The 24,327-nt window shown below is 43.0% G+C and overlaps 1 protein-coding gene across 1 annotated transcript in view; it reads left to right on the top strand.

Moving 5' to 3' along the window:
• EVA1A (eva-1 homolog A, regulator of programmed cell death) overlaps positions 1-24,327 on the top strand; it is a 211,065-nt gene that overhangs the window by 88,401 nt on the left and 98,337 nt on the right. Inside the window, exons 4-5 of the mRNA XM_074861440.1 lie at positions 371-523; positions 17,476-17,619. Of these exons, the coding sequence (XP_074717541.1) occupies positions 371-523; positions 17,476-17,619 (297 nt within the window). The remainder of the gene's footprint in view (positions 1-370; positions 524-17,475; positions 17,620-24,327) is intronic.

The following is a 24,327-nucleotide window of genomic DNA, read 5'->3' as shown; positions in this document are numbered from 1 at the left end:
TACCTTCCCCTGCCACAGGCTTCTAATATCACCGTGTGGAAATCACTCAACTGCCATGCCTCACTTACTTGTCTGTAAAATGAAATTATTGGCTATTTACTGGAACTGACATGTGGTACATTAAAATATGTTCATTAAATGTGCTGATAATGCCAGAGAGAGAATGCATAATGCAAATGATCAGTGCTACTCTAACAAATGCAGTTGTAAGGCTGGGATTGTGCTGGCAGCTGATGTGCACCTCTGGGTGTATGCCCAGAATTGCTGCTGCCTCTGACAAGTGCACACCATGGGGAGGTGAGAGGGCTCCCTTTATGCTGAATGTCCACCTCTGGATCAGCTGAATAATTAAGTGTTTGTTTCCTTCCAGATGAATACAAGAGTAAAGTAGCCTGTGAAGATGACAAGCTGAGGCTAAGCTGTAAGAAGAGCATGGTGATAGCCATTTACTCTGCTATTTTTGGAAGGACACAAGGAGGCAGCCTGGAGTGCCCATACCAAAACCTAGGGATGCCCATGATTGGTAAGCAGGGGAACGGCTTGACAGAGACTGATCTGGGCAGGGTGATTTCATTTGCTGTCATCATGGTAGAGCTGGCACAGATCCTGATTAGGAAAAGCAGGAGTGGGACACGCAACCTGCCACGGTGGTGCTCCTGATGTGTGTGGTACCTTGTTAATCAGCGGTGAACTTCACCATGAGCACCAAACTGAGGTTCAGTTAGGTGCCTTAGCCAAGTTACCAAGCTGCAGACTTTTAGCAGATTCATCAGTTTATATGCTTGAAGGTACTCCTTGAATTTCTTGTTTGATTTTCTGTCCTCCTGGTGGTTCATACACTGAATCTCTATCTGTAATACGGAGGATCATATTATTGGTGGATGTCATAGACCATCTGTGGCCAAGTCAAGCCTTGACATATCATTTAAACTTTTACTGAAGTTAAAGCAAGGGGTAAAAATTCAAAAAGCAAGTTGTTAAGTTGCATCATGTCATGGTTGACTTCAGTACCTTCGAGCAGCTTCTTTACTTTCAGACTATCATAATCTCTTACATTCATGCATTAAAGATCGAAAAATTTAAAGACATTCACTAGAACTGTCTGTTCTTGAGCCAATGTGAAATGACTTTGCATATTTTAGACTGTGGCAGAGAGAACAACTGTCCGCAGTGCAGAATCCTGTGGTCAGCATTCCTTATCATCCTTGTCTGCAGAGGTGAGAGGGAATTAACTGGTTTCCCAAAGGAATTGCCTCCAGAGTGGGAAAGGCTTCAGGAGGGGCTGTACAGGGAAGCTTGAGCTGCTGCTATTGCCTGTACTGGTATCTGTTAAGCTGTATCTGGGGATCTTTGGCTTTACACCTGCTGATCCAGTGCCCTTAAGGAGTTAAATGCTATTCAAATGGAAACATGTGAAGTGATTGCTTGGAAATATGATATGGAGATGGTGGGTGTCACTAGGAAACCACAGGTGGAATCAGGCCAGTCAGATTCTTTGTGCAGCATGGTGAGTGCCTTAGTTGTGTAGCTGTGAAAATCTGAGCACTTGCAGCACAGCTGAGTAGTTCAGGGTCTCCTAAGCAGTCCCGTGGTTCAGATGCATGGCAGGAGAGTCACTGTCCTTTAAGAAATTACTTCCCATTTCCTGAGGTGACCTATGTCCCTGGATGTGCTCCTGTTGTCCCCCAGCTGCCAGGGTGCAGAAGCCGAAACAGATATGTGTAACAGGTTTTGCCTAGACCTCTTTTATGTGGTGTTCGGGATGGGCTAAGAGCATGCACGCAGGTTGCTGTGGTGGTTTGGCTGCTGGGTGATAACTTGCCGAGTCAGCGAAACTCAATGGGTTTCTAGCATATACCTGAGCACACCACTCCTTTGTCCTTGCTGAGACAGCAGAAACAGGCACATACCGGTGACAAGGTACTAGCAACAGGACCTGCTCTTGAGTGTCAGTGTGAAGCAAAACTCTGTGTGAAACCTCAAAGGGTAAAGTTTTACTCTTCTTTGTCCAGATGCAAAGTCCTGAAACTTGTACTGGCTGAGAGCAGGGTGTGTGGCACTAGAAAATGGAATAGTGGAGCTGGGAGAGCAAAGCTGTAGCTAAGAGAACAAGCAGTGAGGTGTGGCAGCACGGCTGCACGTGCCATACCACTATAGCACTTGTATGCCCTGTTGTTTTCAAACTGGCCTTGTGATCTCTACAAATTGGGATGTTTGCCCAAGGAAATGAGGTGTTGGATCCTAGAGCATAGCACCCAGTCTGCTGGTGGGATGAGGCAGGGCCTTCCTCCGGTGCCAGCTCGTAAATGAAACTAGTTACAAGAGCAGGCTCAGTACAAGACAATGTAGTGCCAAGCTAGTGGCGGGAAAGCTGAGGTAGCTCTACACTGAAATCCAGTGCACGGTTTTAAGCTGTGAACCAATGCTAAAAATGACCAAGTTGTTGGACAGGAGCAAATATCTGCATGTTTCGAGTTGCTGGGATCTCAAGTATCTGTTAAGTCAGCCTGGTGCTGCTGGGGTGCTGAGGGGGTAGGTAAGTCCTGCCTGCATGACAGCAAAGGGAGAGTGGGAAGTGTCTCTGGGATGGGCTGGGGATGAGAGTTGAGGTACGCACCACGGAGCAAGGCCTTCCCCAGGTTTCCTCAGGCATTTGGGCACTGTGAGTGTAATGTGAAAGACAGACAGTATAGCTATTGATGCCGATGTTTCCCTGCATGCTGAAATTCTGAATAGAGGGGGTGTGTGTGTAAGCTTAACTGAAAAAAATGTGAGTGAGCAGGTGGTCTTTCAACTCACCATGCTCCATCCCACAAATCCCAGCTATATTTGAGAGTGTTTGTCCAGATCTGCTAGTGTGTTCAGCAACAGCTCGCTGATCCCCTTGTCATGACGCTGCCAGTGCTAGAGGCAGTTTCTGCCTATCGTGACCTTCCCTTCATCTGTTTGTGTGAGCTGACCCAATGGGACAGAGCTCTAGCGATGCACAAAATGGAAGGTGAGTTATCAATCCTCTCTTGGCCCCACAGGAGAAACTGGTGTAGGATCCATCTGCAACCCAAATCAGTGAAAAACATAATCACACTGTGCTTCCCCAGCATGCTGCAAGAAAATAGTCCTGCCTACATTTACAGCACTGAAGTGAGGGGGCTGTGCTCCCAGCTGCCACTAGCAATTGTGGGAGTGGTGCACAGAGTCCCCCAACCTGCTCCAGAAACTGTACTCCTGCCACGGGCCTGCCTAGCCCAGCAGGCAACTCTGTTCCTTCAGGAGCAGGTGAAAACATCATGGCTTATAAATCAAAGCTTTCTCTAGCTAGGGAACATTTCCCTGCACGTTTCCACAGCCCTGCGATATGGGGAGGGCTGCTCCATGACAGCCTTTGATCGCAGACATTAGCAACGAGCTGATCTTACAAATATGACCGTATGACTCAGACTTTGTGGCAGCATCCAGTTCCCGTAAGGCAGAACCCAGCTATGTTCTGCACATGGAAGATTTATTCTGTTTGAATTTCATGGGACTGATGATTTGTGTCAAGTCTAAGCCTTGGCAAAGGGCCTTTCCCAGGAAGTAGGTCCTGGACAAGTTTGCAGTGATTATTTTTATCCAGGCAGCATGAGTTACTTGATTAGTGAAGATCTCATACTTGCCCCAAAGGTGGGGAAGGGTATCCTTTCTTCCTCTCCTAATGAAAAACAGTTCAGAAAATTTTTTTCCATCTTTTCTGTGAACAAAATGCACATTTGGGTTGAATTTAGAAACCTACGGCTTCCACAGCTGAACCTTTTCAAGAACTGAGGTCTAAGATGGGGAGGAGGGATGGCCTAATAGAGCATTGTATATATTTCTGACTCTGCCATAAGGTAAGGGAACAAATAATTTAGTTTATGTTGTTTCTGCCTTGAAAAACAAGACCTTGTACTCCTGTAGGAGTATTGAGAGGATAAAGTCCACTAATGGTGAGTTTCCTGGATTTTGCAGAGACACGAGGTACGTTAGGTGCTCAGAGAGGGATCCGAGGTATTGTGATGTTGCAGCCCTTTGACACCTGCATAACCCAGCCATCGCTGTGCTGCTTTTGGGTGATGTAAGATCCCCAAGTCAGAGTTCACACACCATGCCATGCCAGACACACACTTTCTCTCTGTCTAACGTCTATACAAATGTGCTTAGCATCTGTGAAGAGAAAGTTATTGTGAAGAACTCGATCCTATCCCTGTCATGTTAAAGAGAAAATCTGCCAGGATCCTCTTTTAACTGGAAACATGCTGAAACTTGTGTTTCTGACCGTAATGGGAAACCCCTGCAAACAGCTGGACTGCTCCTTGAATGCCTTGGGAACTCTGAAAAGCTCCTAAAGGAATTTGACCTTATTTGTAACTCTCTTAATAAAGCCTCCACTTCGCTGACAGCGTATGCAGAGAGAATACACAGAGCATAGGGAGGTCTCTAGGGAAAGGGTTATTTGCAAGCAACAAACCATTAATATCCCTCAGCTCAGTGAGCCCTTTGCCCCTTTATCATGCTGTTTACAGCTGTCTCTGCCTGCATCTCCGAGTGACTTGTTTGTACCAAGAGAAGCCAATTTTAAAAAATGGCCTTTTCCTACTTGTATTGGAGTGCAAGGTAATGATCTAATTAGGGGACTGAGGAGGAAGAATTTGGATGTGAAACTATTACCCTTTTTATCATTTAGTGGAGCAATATCCTTGATAATATTCAGGGCACCTGACATATTCACATATATATACATTTTTACAGTAGCCACCCCCCTGAGACACAGAGAGTGAGATGGACATGTTCAGCTGACCTCTAACATCAGGATCCAGGTCTCCTTCTCAAGGACCCTGTCTCTTTCCATCACGTATACAAAGAGCTCACATCAATTCAACTCCTCATCCTGGGTAGAAGGAATCTGGGCTTGGTTTGGAGTCGGTGCAAGATCGTGGGAACTCTGGCTCCAAAGCCTAGCTTTGGGTTGTGGTGTGTGTGTTAAGCTAATAGTCTGCTGAGAAGTGAAATGTCCTTGTCACTTAACATACAAGTTCTCTCCTGTGCCTCTGTAGGGGGAAAATGGATGTGTTTACAAAGCCCTGAGGAAACTCAGATGGTCAATGGTGCTCTTTAGCTCATTGGATCTGATAACGAAAGAGCAGAGGAATGAGTTCAGCAAAGGACCCTGTACTCTAGGTGCTCATTCCCTGGCATTTTTCATTTTAATGCAGTGACAGAAGGTGATCCAACCCAATTAGTTTTGGTTTACTCCTCTTAATGCAGATGTATATATGACTCAAACCAGAGCCTTCACAGTCCCTCATATAAATATTTATTACAGAATATAAATAATAGACCCTTCTAGTTTGTTTATCTGTGATCAGATCTAGCATGTGAATAAGTATGAAATACATGCAGTAAAAAAATCCATTTTATTCCATGGTACATGTTTTTGTTCCTGCCAAGGCAAGAGCTGGCTTTAAGAGATTGCTGCCCCTCCAGCCGTGCATTTATGTCTCTCTTCCACTTCACCATCCGTGACCATTTTCCATCCTGTGTTTCCATCAGTACAAGTTTGTGGCTGTGCTCTAATCTTGGTCTTAAGCAAATACTTAAAAATAAAAGTCCTCTAAACTGTGGAGCTGGAGCCATGAAGGGTAGTAACCTCTGGCACTGATGGGGAAAGCAGTGGGGGAGCGGGGCAGCAGGAGGAGATAGGGTATCCACTGAAATCTGTGCTGATCAGATAATGCCATGTAGCACAGCCATCCTTTAGCAGATCTGAGTCCTTGTGACTGAAATGCTCTTGTGCTACGTCCTGATTTCACCATATGGGAGATGACAGCCTTTAAAACAGCTGTAAGGCTGTGTTTGTGGGGTGAGCAGCAGACATGGGAGGGAGTCAGACCGTATATTTCCTCTTTAATGTGCACATCAGGCTTCCAGAGCGCCCCTGCCTGTAGGTGTGACTCTATGTACATTTCATTTATATTCAGTGCAGAAACTACCTTATTATGTGTTTAGCTCATGATTAAGAACATGTTTTTAGAGGCCAATCTGTTTGTATGTAATACACCCCACACGTATCCAAGTTTGAAGGCTAAATAAATCAGTTTCTGTTTAATTCACATATAATACCTCATTAAATTTAAATTGAAATGAAATTCCCATTTAGAATGGTAAGTTTAAATGGGACAAAGCCTGCTTTCAGAAAGTTGTTTTTCAATTTTAGATACTTTGCATGTTTTACTTTTTGTCTCAAAACACCAGGAGGTAATTAAAACCACTTTATGGCCATTTCTAGAAAACTCAAACTATTGTTGCATTCCAGAGTCATAAAAAATGATTTATATGAAGTTGTTCTTATATGCACACAATTACCATTTTTTTAAAAAAATGGAAAAATCCATTCAAATTTGCTTCTGGGCAAGATCTTTCTCAAAGCCAAGGTTCAACTTGGTTTTAAAAAGTTGTTTACAGTGGAGTATGACCCCATGAAGTGGTTGTAAATAAAAATTCTGAAAGAAGAAATTTAAATAGCACTAGGAGGCTCTGTGATGATATTGATGTGATATTTGAGGAAGTAAAGTGGCTATTTGTATCAGTAGTATCAACTTCTTTAGTAGCCGATCTTATAAAAGATGCCTATTGCCTAACTAACAGTTAAAAGCAAATCTAGAATATAATCCTAATAATAAAAGGGCAGAATTTAAGAGATTTAAATCTACAGCATCTCAACTTATTTCCATGGAGTTACTCTGAATGAAAACCAGTGTAACTTGTTCAGCACTGATAAAGTTCCTTTTAAAATAATTCACATGTCACTCAAGAATATTACAAAATTACCACGATGGTGAATGCTGAGCCTGAGAAACAAAGGTAATGTGAAACCTGTGAGTTTGCAAGCATGCCATGCTTTATTTTAGGAACCAAGGGCAAGAAGTGACTTGCAGATTTTGTCAGCTGTCTCTTGAAAAAATGGGCCAGTCCCACAGCTTCCAAAGTTCAAACCTTGCTTCAGCCTGGGTCTAGGTACTTGTTGAACTATACCCATGTTCAGGAAAATACTTTTGTTGGGCTATAATGAAAATGAACTTGGGGACTTTACAGAGCGGTAGAAACATTGAGTGCCCCATCTCTATCTTCTACTGAGAGAAGCAAAAGCTGTTAGCTTCTTTGCTTTTTATCTTGAATGCCTTACAGTCAACTCTGCTGAAAATTAAATAATAAAATTATACTGTCGTTGCCAGACCGAAACTGCTTTTTTCTCTGAGACTTCATGGAGCCAAGTTTGAAGCTGTCCTCAGATTCTCACTTTAGCCCCCAAACCTGCAAAATGTTATTAATTTGCTCAACTTTACACACTCTGAGTCAGTCTCTGCAAAACTGGAGCCTCATAAGTTTTATATGAGTTCTGGTTCCAGATACAAAGGTGATAAGATGATTTGAATTCATATTAAGAAATCAAGAGTTTCTAAATCTGGCTATAGAATTAGTAATTAAACCTGCAATCAGTCCTTCAGTTGCAGTCTCTAGATGTGATTAGTTTCTTTTAACATCATTTTCTCTTTTCTGGCCTACTGCTGAAGTTTCCAAAGTTTTATGAAGTGTGTTGTGAGTAATTTTTCTCTCTCTTTCATTAAAATGTACTTTTTAATGTAAAGCTGGCATTCTCTGCACATCCTTGTAATTTTTGGATGTAGATTTCTTTTTTAGCCAGCTGTTTTCAGTGACATTGGGCAAGACATAGATGCTATATCCAACTGCACCGACACGAAGTTCCCTGCTGCTATCTGTAATAATGACGATGACAATTTATATCGGAAACACAGCTCAACATGATACCAAAGTACCTGATACTGCCAAAGCAAAAACCAAATAGAAAGTCCCTCAAATATAAAAGCTCTCAGAAGAAGAAACAGCTTGATGGGACCAATGCTGCTGTGGGGGAGGTAGACTCTTCTTGCCCTCAATGTTGACCATGAGATGTTAGAGCATCTTTCTGACTCTGTTCTGCACATCATCAGACAGTGCTCGTACCACAGCTGGGGAGCAGGGACCTGGAAACCGGAGTTAATGTGTGGGCCAAAGCCCCAGTGATACTTCCCCATCAGACCTGACTGCAAACCCTTTTCAACAGCCCCGTGGCTTATCAAGGAAAAATTCTGCTGAATCCATGCTTACAGCTCAGAAATGCTTTTAGCAATCTCTTCTAATGAATTAATTCCTTTATTTCCCTACTTGAAGAGGGTTTTCTTGTGCTTGGAACAGATTGACTGTGCAGGTTTTCTGAAGCCCGTTCTATTCTGGCTTCCAAACCAGCAACATTTTAATTGTTTTGGGTCTCTGCTCCTGTTTTACACATCTCTTCTTTACATATCTGCTTCTGCATCTTTTTCTTGTTTAAGAATAGTCTTTCTTTTGTTTTCATTGGTAGGTCTTCACATTGGTTGGTCTCAAGGGCTAAGTATCTGTAGTTTGGTTTTCTCCCCCTTGTCTTCCACACTTCTTGTGGTTCTAAACCCAACTCACTTCTTGTGTCCTCTGTGGAGTCTTGTATGCCACAGTAAGGAAGAGAAATCCAGTGTATTTCTGTTGCCCCCATCTGAAACTGTGACAGCATTACTGATAAAGCAATTACCTTCCCAGGCTGCTTACTGTAGAAAGTGGACAAAGCCCATCTTTATTAACTGTCTTCTGCACTGGCTTTTAAAGAGAACATCAAATTTAATGGGCATGTGCTAAGCTGAAAATGCCTGGGATTTGATATACTGCATGTGGTGCAGACTGGCTCATCAATGCTCTATGAAGACATCCTTCACAGGCTGGTAGGATGGCTAATTTTGGCTAATTTGCAGTTGAAGCAGAGGCTTAGACATTTCCAGCAGCTCTCACTTTATGAAGGAGCTGAACTTTGTTTCAACCACAGCTAATGGAGCATCTTTAAAATAAATGAGAAACTGTCCATGAGCAGAAGGAGAACGTCTCTCCTGTTTATGATAGAGATTCTCTTGCAGAATGAGGCGGTTTCAAGCCACTCCTAGGTAAAATGTGAAGGAATTTAGGCAGCTGCCTCACCTGCAATGTCAGAGATACTTTCTTCCTGCTTATGTCCTTTTGGCCATTCCATCAAAGTTTGCTTTCTCTTCTGGCAGATGAGTAGATAACCACAGTGCTGATTCAGGCATGTCAGCAGGAACTAAATTTCTCTCCTCTTAGTTAATTGACTCCTGCATCTTCCATCTTTCATTCTGTCCTCTCTGCTTCATAGCTCTCAGCAAGTAACTTTTCCTGTTTTATTCTTTAGCAAGAAATCATGCTGCATGTTTCAGAGAAAAATCCTGTCCTCTGCTTGGGAGGAGTTTCCTCCTAAAGCTGTCAAATGTTTGTAAATTACTTCCCTCAAGGGAATATTTATCTTAGGTTATTCCTTTCACCTGCTCATCAAAAGATAGCAAGGAAATCTAGGGTTCTGCTGACTGTTTTAACTTGAGATGTAGAGCTGCTCCTGATGCCTTTACACTAAGCCAAAGTGTGCCACAGAATTTGTCTCTTGATCAGGTACCACCAGTCCTGTTCCAGTTCCTAACCACTTCACATGCACTGCTGGAAATAGTATTTTAGGCAGTGGTTCTCTTTCTGAAGACTTTAATTACAGTCAATCATTTGGTCCTTTTGATACTTCAAGGTCTTATACTTTGCTGGTTGAACAAGTAGAATGAGTGCTCCAATTTTTTTTTTTTTTTTGCTAAATTCACGGACTCAGAGAGTGCATCCTCTGACAAGTGGGTGGAGTTTTCCTCTCAGGCTCTATTTTTCTTTTTTTTTTGAATGCACACATGTTGATACTGGGGTGTGCTCCATGCCCTGCTACCTTTCCAGATCCATGGACAACCTGGGGGAAACCACTACCTGACAGCCTTACAGAATGCTAACACATTCACACATTCAGGTGTACATGGTCCTGCTTGCTCTGGACAGCCTGCCTCATCTGTGCAGGAACCTGCCTTTGCAGGCTCAACATGGATATGGCAGGTGAGTCTGATCATGAGGTTAACAGATGCGCAGATGTTCTCAAGCATCTGGCATACACCTAACTTCACTGTGGGATTAGTCACCCATCTCAAAACTAGGTGTCTAAATCTGTTTGTGGATCCATCTGTGATGACTGTTGCCTTGGAAGAGGCTCCAATCTCTACCAGAGCATCTAAGAGTTACTGTAATGCAAAAATTAAACTGTTTGGAAACATTCTTTCAAACCCAGATAGGTTTTGCAATCAAAAGCAGTAACGTATGGCTTGAATTTCAGATTTGGATGTGTCACCCTTATTGGAGAAAAACAAGTAACAGTGAGTAACCAAAGTAACGGATGTGATTAATAGGCATTGGCTCCAATTTCTTTTTTTCACCAGGAAGGGGTAATAAAGAAATAGTCATGCTGGGAAGCAGCCTTAAACTGACTAAAACCCATTCATTGTGGTGAGCTCGATGATATGGACATTACATCACTGAGACTGATTCCAGTTTTAAAGCCAATGCTGTCTGCAAGCTGCAGCTGGTAAAATCCTCTAGCATGGCTTTGTTGCCATCTGATTTGGGTTTTTACCATCAGAGGTTGGATTGATAAAGACAGTAGATCAGGGAGTTTTATCATACTAAATGCAACTGGTAAGATGAATTACCTACTGAGGGCTTAGACTAAGAGTTGTGAAATGAAACTGGCCAGCAGTCTGCATTTGTGGAGTGATCCTGCGAAAGGGAATTCACCTTGTACCAGGAGCAAGGCTGGAGGGACGTGCAGCTTCTAGAAAGTAGGGCCAGGAGTAAAGAGGATAAAGCGAGCTGATCCCACTCTCCCCTAAACCCAAACTTTAGTTTAAAATACCCTATTCCAAAAGCACAGCTGATATCTTTAAACACTTTCACATGTGGCAGTTTCAGCGTAGCCAGGACTCGTATTTGCTCTTTGGCAGTGTACTGTAGCAATCCAAAACTAATGAAAGCTGAGGGTAACTCTGGCCCAACCTGTGTAAGTGGGCTCTCTATCATCTGTGAGGTCTTAAAGTGATTTTTATTGCTCTGCTGTGGGATTTGAGCTTTGTGGGGTTTAAAAGGTTCTTGGCAGGGGCCTGGCTCTGCTTAGCAGTACTTACATCAGACTTAGTGATATGGTGTTGGCATTTGTGAGTGTCCTTTCCATATCCCTGACACATGGGATCACTTGTTTGTCACTGATGTCAGGATGGTATTTCATATAACATCCACAGTTTGCATTTAGCAAGTAAACAAGCAGCAAAAAAGGGAGATGTTTCCCTAAATGATCATGCCATCTGGTGCAATAAGAGTGCCACATCTAGTCTCCCACTTCTGAAGACCTAGAAAATGTGAATTTGGCCAGCTGAAGGGGACCATAGCCCAACTCTGCTCTACCACATTGCTGGACTTGGCTTTCCTGCATCTTTTTGAGAGGCTAACCGCATGATTTATGGAGATAAGAGCCTGTTTTCTTGCCTCTCTGAGCTCTGGGAATGGGCAACTGGAGGTGAAGATTTCTGATCTGGAACCACCTCCTTAAGAGGTACTAATATACTTGGAGATTTCACTTCAACCCAGCCCCCTAAGGACTGACTTACATTTGGATCAGCCAACAGCATGCTGGGTTGCATCGATATGCTGGAGAGGGTCCAGAGGAGGACCCCAAAGATGATTAAAGGATTGGGAAACCTGCGCTATGAGGAAAGGCTGAGAGAATTGGGTTTGTTCACCTTTGAGAAAAGAAATCTTAGGGGAGACCTTATCACCATGTTCCAGTATTTAAAGGGTGGCTACAAAGAAGATGGAGACTCCCTTTTTACAAGGACTCACATGGAAAAGATGAGTGGTAATGGGCACAAGTTACTCCCAGGGAGAATCTGAAAGGACAGAAGAGGACAATTTTTCCCAATGAGAACAATCAGCCACTGGAATAATCTCCCCAAGGAAGTGGTGGATTCCCCAACTTCGGACACTTCTAATATTCATCTGGACAGGGTGCTGGGCCATCATGTCTAGACCGTGCTTTTGCCAAGAAAGGTTGAACCAGATGATCCCTGAGGTCCCTTCCAACCTGGTGTTCTGTGATTCTATGACTCAATGCTATGCTGAAGTCAAACTGGCAGCCACTTAAAAGCAGCCAGAGATCAATATTGCTTAGTGTCTTCAGTAATGATATGGATAATGGGATGGAGTTTGTAGGTGGTACCAAATTGGACAGGACAGTTTTTACAGCAGGAGGCAGGGACCTCGAGGAACCTCAGTGAGCTAGAGGAACCTCATGAAACCTTGTAAAGTTCAACAGAGTCAAGTGCCAAGTTCTGCTCCTGAATAACCATTCACAACAGCACAGGCTGGGGATCAGCTGGCTAGAAAGTGACTCTGCAGGAAAAGGACTAATGGGTCTCGAGGTACAAGAAGTTGAACATGAGTCAGCGGTGTGGTCTTGTGGTAATGATGGCTAAGTGGACACTGGACTTTATTAGTAAGACTATTATAAGCACATCAAGGAGAGGGTTTATTAACTTTATTTGGCATTCCAGTACTCCACTTAGCTGGAGTATCCAGTTTGGGGCTCCCCAGATAAAGAGATATGTTGAAAAACTGGAGCAAGTCCAGTGAATGGCCACTAAACTGGTCAGGGAGCTGGAGCACACAGCATACGGGGAAAAGCTGGGGGACCAGGTTTGTTCAGTCTCAAGAAGAGAAAGCTCAGGGTGGGATCTTACTGCAATAGGTGGCTCTACAGAAGACTGTTCTTGGAAACACATGGAAAAACCCCAAACAAACACCAGAAGCAATGAACACAAGTTGAAGCAATGGAAATCTGATTAGATACAAGGAAAAAATTCTTCACCTGGAGAGTGGTTTAGCCCTGGAACAGGTGCCCAAGGAGTTTGGGAATATTTATCTGTGGAGATTTTCCAAACCTGCCTGGACAAATTCCTGAGCAACCTGATGTAACATCAAAGCTGGCTATGCTTTGAGCAGGAGCTTGGACTGGATAGGCTCCAGATATTGCTTCCAACTAAATTATTGTATGGTTTATGTGCTGCAGTCCCAACAGGTGGCTTGTCTCCTGGGTATATTTTCAATATTAAGGTTTGCAAAAAGTCCATGTAAAAGAGGCTTTTAAAATCTCGGTGCCTTATTTTCTGTGCTAGGGGATTTCATCCCCATCTGTAATTGAAGCATAGAGAGTCTTCTGCTTTTCTGCTCATTTTGGCTAGTGCAGGTTGAACTGGAGCATCCTGGCAATTGGAGAGTTGAGGATTTCACTACTGATATTTGTGAATATGGAGGCCTGGTCTGTGCCTGAAGAAGCTGGGTATCTAGGGCTACAGGTATGTAGGTAAACCAGCAGTATCAGAGCCTGGGCACAAATACTAGAAATAGATCTTCTGTACTGTTAAATTGTAGCATGGTCTGTGGCATGGTTCATTGCCTTGGCCCAGCTAACACTCCTGGGCAGTCCAGAAGATGGTTTGAGGTTGGTTATAGGACAGGGACTGAGTATCACCACTCTATTTTGGAGGGTAAGAGTGTTAAACAGCATGGCTGTGGTTTGTTCCACCACAGTTGGCCTCAGGGCCAGGGAATGCTTCAGGATAAGTTTTCATTTACCAGTGAACATATAGCCAAACAGTGTAGGCTGTATCTGGACACTCTTAAAATACAAGTAGGGACTACAGTGTTAGGACCTGCTCTGGCAGATGGAGCTCCATAGAAGAGGCTGGGTATCTAGGGCTACACGGAAGAGGTTCTTATAACTCAAGTGATATTTGCATTAGTGAAGGGGCTAGAGCAGGGTCCCACAGCTGCCTGTAGGCAGTATGGCATGTTGTTTTCCGTGGGTATCACAGGCAAGGCTGTCCTCTCCTGGGAAAAAAATAATGCAGCTACTACCTGATAAAGGTAACATCAGGATTGTGCTCACCTACCATGTACACATCAGTTACTCTGTACTGAATGCAGTGAGAAAGAGCCTTCTGCCTGGCCCTGTGGCTGGCTGACCTCATGTCCATGCAACTAAACCGTCTACCACATACTCTTGCTCCTCTATTTTCCATCCAAAATATCTAGGGGGGCCTTCTGCAACTTGATGATTGGGACTAGCCCTGTTATATCTCAGACTCTATCACCTGTTTGGGGTATATGCTAATTGGCAAAATAATTTCTAAGGAACAGGGTAGCACTTAAACAAGGGGGATAGTGGTGTGTCCAGGTTTGAGACCTGTTTGGTTTCCTAGTGTGGATGGTGCTGCTAATGTCAATATGGATGGAGGCCATGGCCTACTCAGAACTGCATGGGAGGAAGGAGGTCATCAATACCAAGACATGACTAGTGATGGCTAGAAAAGCTGGTGATGCTACTGTGAGAGTATATGACAAATAAAACTCATAGAAGCATTTTCATTGTACTGAATCTACAGATCTGGCACCTGAAGAGTCAATCAAGTTTGTTAAAGTGGAAGGCAGACTCTGTAGTTTGTTACCACTCATTCCTCCAAGAGAAGTGACCCAAAGGGTCTGGTGAAGACATATGCAAAAGAATTGTCATGCCTCTCACAGGACCAGTAATGGATAATTCCCCACCCTCACGCAGAGGTAGCGTGCTCCTGTGCCGGGGGGTGAGGCCCCTGTGCAGACAGACAATCGTGTGATGCTGTCTGCTTTGCGTGAGAACAATAGCAAATAAAAAGAATAGGCACCCTCCATGAAATCCTGTGCAGTGCTTAGATTTGGTGAGTTTCTCTAACTGGACATTTGTCAAAAAGACAATAAAACAGGATTGCTGCATGCCAGATGTTTCCACTGGAACCTCTGACACTCGGATCAAAAATCCCCTAAGGAAGTTTGGGTGGTTCAGTATGAAAATGCTCACATGGGGCCCTGTTCTTTTGTCATTTGCAGCATGTGAAATGAAATGCTGCCTTTGATTTGAGAAAAAATATTTGTTGCCCTCTAAGCTTAGTTTTCTGTGTCTTTCCTGTGTCTCTCATGGATTTTGTTGTGCTGGTTCTAGCATTCAATACCTTTTGGGGTTCATTTTCCCTTTCCCTGCCTCCTGATTAGTGACCAAAAGGGGTTTGTATTCCTTTCTCTGTAGCTTTCCTGTTGTTTTTAGCAACTGCTTAATGTTGAAGAAGTGTCTTGTCAGCTTCCCCTTGTGCTTGGCCCTGGCTGGACAGTGAAAGCAAACTATCAGTCTAGCATCTAAAAGTTCAAGAACTTGTCTGTACAAATAATTTTCACCTTTGCTGAGAAAGCAGGCACAAACCATCTCATAAAAAATAATACCAAGGAGAATATTTACTTTTGGAGCTTTCCATATTCTAAATTCCTGAGATGACAAACATTTCTACTTGCATGGAATAAACACGCTTCACAGAGTATTTCTACTTAGATGGTACAAGGTAACATTATAATTATTTGACCTCATAGTAACCCTCATTAGACTTCTTAGAAATACAACATCTTCTAAGAGCAGACAGGGACACTCATCACCTTTGTCTGCAGAGGGGGGCCAGAGATGGTGACTTGAGACAACTCTATTGGACACAACAAAAACTAAAAAAACCCACCCAAACTCTCCCTATATCTTCCCCTCAAAATGAAACACTCTGTATTGGGTTTGCGTGGCAAGGTTTTGGTAGCAGGGGGACTACAGGGGTGGCTTCTGTGAGAAGCTGCTAGAAGCTTCCCCCATGTCTGATATAGCCAATGCCAGCCGGCTCCAAGATGGACCTGCCGCTGGCCAAGGCCGAGCCTGTCAGTGACAGTGGTGGCACCTCTGTGAGAACATGTTTAAGAAGGGGAAGAAATACCCTGTGCAACTGCAGCTGAAGAGAGGAGTGAGAATATGTGAGAGAAACAATTCTGCAGACACCAAGGACAGTAAAGAAGGAGGGGGAGGAGGTGCTCCAGGTGCCAGAGCAGAGATTCCCCTGCAGCCCATGGTGCAGCTCATGGTGAGGCAGCTGTGCCCTGCACCCATGGACGTTAATGGTGGAGCAGATCTCCACCTGCAGCCCATGGAGGACCCCACACTGGAGCAGGTGGATGCCCAAAGGAGGCTGTGACCCCATGGGAAGCCTGTGCTGGAGCAGGCTCCTGGCAGGACCTGTGGACCCGTGGAGAGGAGCACATGCTGGAGCAGGTTTGCTGGCAGGACTTGTGACATCATGGGGGACCCATGCTGGAGCAATCTGTGAAGAGCTGCAGCCCATGGGAAGAACTCCTTTTGGAGAAGTTAGTGGAGGACTGTCTCCTGTGGGAGGGACCCCACACTGGAGCAGGGGAAGAGTGTGAGGAGTCCTTCTCCTGAGGAGGAAGGAGCAGCAGAGACAGTGTGATGAACTGACCACAACACCCCCTCCCTGCCTGCCTGCCCTACTCACAGAGAGGAGACAGAGAAATTGGGAGCAAAGTTAAGCCCGAGAAGAAGGGAGGGGTGGGGGAAGGTGTTTTAAGATTTAGTTTTTATTTCTCATTATTCTACTCTGATTTGATTTGTAATAAATTAAGCTAATTTCCCCAAGTTGAGTCTGTTTTGCCCATGATGGTAATTGCTGAGTGATCTCCCTGTCCTTATCTCGACCCATGAGCCTTTTGTTATATTTTCTCTCCCCTGTCAAGCTGAGGAGGGGGGTGACAGAGCAGCTTTGGTGGGCATCTGGCATCCAGCCAGGGTCAACCCACCATACAGGCAAAACCTGGAAGATATCAACACACCCAAATCAAATCAGAGTTTTACTGTTCCCTGAACAAGATCACAATGTCCATCTCCCTTACACCCATGAGGTGGGAATTTGCTAATAACTTTGCATGTTACTGTGATCAATTGCATTATCAAACACCTAAATAAACCTACAGGAATTCCATATGAATATTACAACTGTAGCATTAATTTATTTTCTGTTCCTATGACAGTCTCTTATTTTATGGGGAAGCTTGTAGTGTTTCTGGATAAATACACTGGAGTGAGACCCCAAAGATCTGAGTCTTTTTCCATGCTCTGCACTGATTTGCTGGTGTTAGTCTTTTTACTTTTCTATGACTCTGTTTCTCCATCTGTTAAAATGAAGATACTAATACCTGTCTTAGAGTCCTTTCAGACCTCTCTAGAAGGTATTATTTTTATTATGGATAGCCTTTTCCCTTTGAAAATAAGCCATCTTTTATTTGGAGCCTTCTTTCTGCAGATGTGTGGATGTTTCTGGTTCTTCACTGTTCTTTTTGGTGATTTCCTTTCATCAATTTACAATTTATTAGAAGTGTTTGAGAGTTAGATACACCTTCCCATGTAAACACAAAGATTTTTTTAATACTCATGGAAAGCTCATACGTGTGTGCTCTCACAGTCTGCATCTGGTAAATTTTTTTAGACAATTTCTGACATGAATAGACAAATATTCACAAAGAGGTATCCTTTTTCCCTTTTAGAGTGTCAATCAGCTACTGCTCTCCAACTCATGATCAAGCGCTGCCATGGGAAAAGAAGCTGCAGCATATATGCCAGCACCTATGAATTTGGAGATCCTTGTTACCCAGGCATCCGAAAGCATCTTAATGTCATCTACACCTGTGGTGAGCCACGAAATTCTCTTACTTTAACTCTCATTGCGGTATGTGTTTGATGAACAGTGGTGTGCGAAGAATGGCAAGATCTGTAATTGTATGTAAAAAGTTGTTGAATTTTTGGCTCATGGTGATTCTTATTTGGTCAACAAGGGAAAGCTCTGTGGATCACGGGAGTGGTTTACTTCTGTCTCTTTTTCTACTCATCAGCTTGATAGATAGAAAAAGCAGAAAACATGGAAATGATATTCTGTTAACCCACTCAACACTGCCTCTGCAAGGCAGGAAAATCTGGTGGTGGAATCAATGCACTCAGTGGATGCTTACATCCTGAATGTTAGCATCCTGCTGTTCCATTTGATGGCAGAAAAGTTGTGGTTGTCGGTAGGTTCCTTATCACTTTGTTCTGTATTTCATTTCATACAGTAGAATAAGACAATCACCAATCCATACTCATCAACAGTGTTAGTAGAAAATCACTCCCAAAATCTTCAGGTGAGCATTGCAATGTTTTCCTAAAAAAATACTGTTATTTGGAAAAAATAAACAGTTGAAGACACTGCAACAGACACTGTACTCCTACCTGACTAGTTACCTTGTTTTGCAATAGTGAAAAAATTGTTCCTGTCTGAGCTCTGTGGTATGAAAACAACATCAGGTCTGTCTTCTTCCAGTGATGATATTTTGGTCATTTGTAGTTGATCTATTTGAAAATATTTGCTTCAGGGTTTTGTTTGTATAGTTGTTGCTAGGATCAGCTCAGTCCCTCTCTCTCTGTTCCTTTCTACATCCACCTGGAAGAGGAAATTCTGGTGCTATTTTGAATCTGCTGAGCAGATGGTGGAGCATGTAGTAGAGAAGGTGCTGGCTGTGTCCTCAGACAACAACAGGTCTGTGGGTCAATCTCTGTATGTAACTGCAGCATCCTGAATCTGACAGATAGCATTTGAGATGCAATTACTATAGGATTTTGTGCAGTTGCTATAGCATGGCAGATGTACAGCACCTTGAAGAGCAGAGAGATTGATGCAGGAGCGTCAGGCTCTGAGCTCCTGTCTGGCTGTTGTGTCATTTGGCCGGAGTGGCAGGAAGGTTGATTTTTGTTTTTTTCCTCTTGGTTTCTTGTTTTTTGTTTGAAATGATGTAGCAAGAAGTATCAAGGCAACCCATGCAAAACCCTGTGAATTTTCTAGCCAGGAAGGTGATGTTTTTATATCACTTTTCTGTGATATAACTGGAGACTGGAGAGAATCTTATGCTTGTAGGGATTTGACAGAAACAAAGACAATGCAGCAAAACAGGAGCTCCATAACTTAGAAATCCAGGGACAAAAGCAAAATAGAGCCCCATGATATATTTCCAAGAGGATATCTCCTTCAAAGGCCTCTACAGCGTTATTCTGGCGTTGTGGTCCTGGTCTCCAAGTCCACTACAAAAGACATTAATGATATCTTAATCTGACCCTAACTTTTCTAGTCATAGCCTAACTGCATCAGGAAATGAGTCATGCTGGAGAGCATAAAATGGCATGTTTTGCTTTTTAGTGGGTGAAATCTGCCTCATCCTTTGAAGGTGGCCATGGCTCCTTTTCAAAACCATGATCTCAGACATGTCTCTGAGCTGGATTTTGTGATCATCAGACACATATTTCTCCCCTCAAACAGCAAAATCCTTCAAAATGTGAAAAACAAATAAACAAGAAATCAAATTGCAGTCTCATGTGCTTGTGCCAGACAGAAGTAAATCCTGGCATTCTTTTAATGACAAGATAAAACCAAGCTATTCTTCTATGGTTTAGAGAACAATTGCAGTGTAGAAAACCTCCTGTTGGATCTCTCTTTGTTTCAGGTTTTTGCATGCATTATTGCTCCTGGTATGGTGTCATTCTACTTTCACAAAACCTGTGGGAATGAAAGGGGACAGGCTTTGACTAACAAACATGAGTGCACTTTCCTGTTACCCCTATCTAGGTACACATCCCTGTTCCCCATCTCTTGTAGTTGGAAACACTTGATCCCTGGAGCGCAGGATGTGGCTTTGCTGCTCTTCACTGGAGAGCAGTGAAGGACATAGGGTGACTCTGGCATAGCTTGGAAAATGTGATGGGTGGACAAAATGGGTTTCTCTGAGCATCACTTCAGCCCTTCTTGTTGCTGCTTCAAATAGGTGACTTCATCACTCTGAGATCAAGCAGTGCAGTCAGTCTGCTCTTCTCTGTCACTCCCTGGCTGCCAGGCTGTAGCAGAAATGTCCTGCCATGGTTCAGCAGTTTGGACTGTGTCACTGGTCTTACCTGTAAGAAAAATTGTGATGTGTCCTTGGCCAGCGTTACTGACCCACTGTGCTGCTTCAGAAGAGGTGGTGAGAGCAAGCATACTGATGGACGGGGCAGCGTGGGTAGGAGGGTCTTCATGCAGACATTTCCCATGTGGGAAACTTCAGTAATTATGGGGACAGGGCAGCTGAACTCTGCTCTTGGTGCTAAAGCATGGGGAGGGCTGGAAAGAAAAATATGTCTCTTTCCAATACCAATTCATGAAAAAAAAAATCTGTTGAGGGAGTAATTTGTGAGGTGACAAAAGGTAATATTAATTGAAAACTCATGTGTTGCTAGCAGAAATCACGGGCCTTTGGCTGAGATGGACTTTGTGACAGGCATTAATGCTGGTGTTGGCTGTGTAGGCCAATGACTAGTGAAGAGCTAGTGAGGTGACTTATCTCCCAGTCCTGGCAGGAGAACATCTGCAAGTGTTTTTCAGGTCAGCACATACAAACTATTCTTCTCTGGCTTGACAGCAGGACCTGAGCCGTATCCCGGATCTCCAGGATGTAAATGGATGAGGCAACATCTTTTCTTTCTTTGAGCCATGGCCAGATTTCTTGGAGGTTCATTCCTCCAGCCTCCATGTTTTTTTGGACATGAGAATTCCTGCCAGTCATACACAATTTTGTTGATGGATCTGGTTTTAAGTAAAGGTGTCATCTAACTTTTTGCCCAGCTGTATTTTTTTTGAATAATTTGTTGTAATTACTCCAGCCAGTGGGAGTGTCTGTCGTTCTCCATATCCTACGCCTTTGCATCTTGTGTTAAGTGCCTGTTGGCATCACTTAGCTGAGAAGGAAATACTACAAGTTAGTGTGTGTCTACAAGATGATTGAAACAAGCAAGTAACCAGCAGCCCAGCACGATAGTGATCTCTCATGTGCATTAGGGTCCCACTAGCCCAGCCAAAGGAACAGATGAAAAATCTTCCAACGTAAAAACATTCCAAATCTGAACCTTGGTAAGAGGCGAAATACTCAATTTTGGCCCAAAGCCAGATTTAGCTAATGGGATGGTGTGGAAGGTGGCATTTTCCAGTATATGGGTCCCATTACTGCATTAATAAATACTGCATTAATTATTTCTTTAAAAGGAAAAGGCCAGTTAATTCTGGGAAAGCACATAACGCATGGTGAGGCTGCTTTCTGAGTGTGGCAACTGTAACTACAGGGAGATATAAAAATCTTAGCTCTGCCTTTTCTTTAAAAGACTCTGAAAGTCTGAGAGGATAACAGCAAATAAAAGATTATTAATGCAACTGAGAAAAACAGTGCAATAAAGACTTAATTGAAGTCTTTCTTTCTTTCTGCCCCACCCTCATCTCCCTGTCTCCCTGTCTCTCTGTCTTTCTTTAGTATAAAGCATTGTATTTGTAATATCTGCGAGTAGCTTGCTAGTGGTTTTGTACTTACTGATAAAGTTACTGTGCTCCTCGCCTTTTCCTTTTTCTTGATCATCCACTTATTACCTTCAAAGACTCCATTTAATTCTCTAGACCTCTTTCCTCTCTAATATCCTAGACTTGTTTGTTTGGCCTCTGCTGAAGTCCTAACTCAGCAGTGTATTAAAACCTGTTGAATTTTTTCACGCACATAATGCCACTTGGATTCAAGGAAGTGTTCAAGTGTGCGCTTTAAGACCCCTGCATAAATACCATGAAAGTTAAATATTTTCTCAAATGCTTCCTTGAGGGGGGATGAGGGCTTGTCTGTGTGTAAAGAGAAACCTTATTCTTAGCCCTGAAAGTCAAGGGAGCAATCCAGAGTGCCTACTGTCCTGACCGCCAGACCTGCCTCCCTTGTGCAGTCAGTGGAGGCTGTAAATGTAAACCCTCTGCTAAGTAGCTGCTATTCTTTAAATACAGCCATTGGTCAGAAATGGCCTGATGAGGAAAAAAAAAAAAAAAGAAAAGATGAGGATTGTGAATTTGTTTGTGTCTAGGCATGTTTCAGTGGGTTGGCTATCAGTCCCAGTAACTGGTGACTTTTTAGTGCCTTTGTTAGACATATGTTGGACAAAATGGAGGAAATGTGGCCTTAGATGTATTTTTGACGTGAATATCCATCGTGAGTTTAGATGTGTGTATGCCTCCTGTTTGATTCATGCTTGATAGAAAAGGGTCATTGGGCTGAGAGCTAATGAACTGCCATGGTAACTCATAAATTGCTTGGAAAATCCTGCAGTTCTGCCACATTAATAATCCTGCCATCCTGCTTTATGAGGCAATAAGCTGAGTCCCAGAGGCCAAGTGCTTCACATCCCGATGAAAGAACTGGGCAGGTAGAGGATAAAGCATGAGCGCAAGGACAGCAGCTACTGTTGTTTTGTGGTGTCTGGTGCTGCTGGGAGACCAAACGGGGTCAATGAGAGGTGGTAGAGCTGCTCTGGGTGATGGGGGTGTGTTGACCTTTGCTTTCTCTGGGTACTTGGGAAAGCAGTCTGGCTTTTGCCAAAATGTTATGTTTAAATAAATACTCTATCAAGTTGGACTAGAGACAGGGTCTGTGTTAGACAGGAGAACTCTGAGGTGGTTGCCCTCATGATGGTGATGAGGACAGAGGCTAAAAAGCTGCACAAATTCTCTCCTGTCATCTCTAAGGCACTGTGCTCTAGTCCATTAGCTCCTGTGTAGTAAATCTATCAATGCCTCAGGCTGGATGAATGTAATGGTCCCTTTTGCTCTTAAAATTTATGAATTCATGAATGTAGAGAATGTATTTTATCACTGCAAAAATTCTTTCTGTTGCTATAAAAAGCAATGTCCAGGATTGGCAAAAAATAGAAAAGGAGAAATTCCAGACTTCCAAGAAAAAACAAAAGCCTTTTACACCCTTTTGAAACAGGGCAATGCTGACAGGGTCTTGCTAGAAAATGATAGACACAAAATGTATAATGCAGGCTTCCTTTCTTCAGAAGTTGAAATCAAATTGATCTTTACAAACCTAACAACCTAGCTCTAGGGATGCTACACTGAATGTGTAATAAATTTAATAATGTCTGTTTAACTGGGATTCTTGTGTCGTACTGTAAAGCAGAACTCACAAACATGTAGATTTTAAATTCATGGCCATGTAGTTTGACTTACCAGATAAATAAAGAACAGAATAATGATATAATATAATTCCATTATGTGCCTACTTTCAGTTTCAAGACACTGGGTTCAGAGATGGTTCATCTGTTCAAATCCTCTGTTTTATTTTCCCAAGGTAATAGAAGTTTATCCAGTAATTTTTCTATCGAGCCTATGCTGCTTTTCAAGCTATAGTGTATTTTTTAAAAAGCTATCCAGTCCTGATGTAATGACTGTAAATAATGAAAAATTCATGAAGCGGGATTCATCTGACCAAGTGTAGACACGTAAGCCATAGAGATTTACAGAGTAGATATTCCCATCTCAGAAAAATTCCTTTTACAGGTAATGGAGAGAAACAGCTGCTTTTGAGGCACAAATCATCTCATCCTAAAGTAGATGCCTGAAAGAGATGAACTGCTTATTTGAAGTGACAGTTCTCCTGTACTGACTATAAAGGGAGGTTCTGGTGCTTAGCTGACATGCTGTTATCTACATGTAGGACCTCTACAATGCAGGTATCTACATCTGGTTAGATGGCTTTCAACCACCGTGCTCTTATGCAAATTCTCCTTTTGGTCAAAATTATCACTGTCACATAATGATAATGATAATACCAGAGTATTGAGGTCCACTTTTTACATTTCACCTTTATAAATTCCCTTGATGTTTTCTAGGAGCTAGGAATGGGGTTGATAGCTTTTCTGTCTTCTTTGACTGGCTTCCAGGTTTTTATTCTTTTGTTTTCAAGGTCAGATTTGTTGTAGACTGTCAGGGACTGTGTCCGGTGGTATGGAAGAGGTGGCAGAGTAGATTTTCACTGGTGATGTGACATCTGTTGCCTGTTCCTGCAAGCGAATGGACTTGTTGAATCTCATTCTAGCCTTTTACACATTTCCATCCAGGGAAAGGAAAAGCAAGGAGCTTGTTTCTCCTTTCAGAAACTCAGACCTCACTTTCAGAAATACTCATACTTCACAGAACCTGTTAAAAAGCATGTGACAGTGTAACTAAAGACTGCACCATAGTGGGTGAGCACAAAGCTCAAGGCTGACATTTTTGAACTTCTGGGGCTGTGACTTTGTCATCTTTGGTGGTGTTGTCTTAACAATTTTTGTGGATGCTGTTTCCTCGATCTTAGAGAAAAGCAAAGAAGGAAACACCACAGTCAGCAAGGCTTATATAATTCAGATTGATGGCACAGATCTCTTAGAGATCATGGACTACCTGAGGGCAAAGGCAAGATGGCATCTCTTTTGCTGACTTAAAGTGAGTGGGGCACATGCTTTACTAAGGAGCTCGGAGGTACCTGCTGATAACAGAG

The sequence above is a fragment of the Strix uralensis genome, chromosome 3 (genome assembly GCF_047716275.1).
Source record: "Strix uralensis isolate ZFMK-TIS-50842 chromosome 3, bStrUra1, whole genome shotgun sequence".
NCBI lineage: Eukaryota > Metazoa > Chordata > Aves > Strigiformes > Strigidae > Strix > Strix uralensis.
Note: the sequence above shows the minus strand (reverse complement) of the source record. Positions and strands in the feature narration are given on the sequence as shown.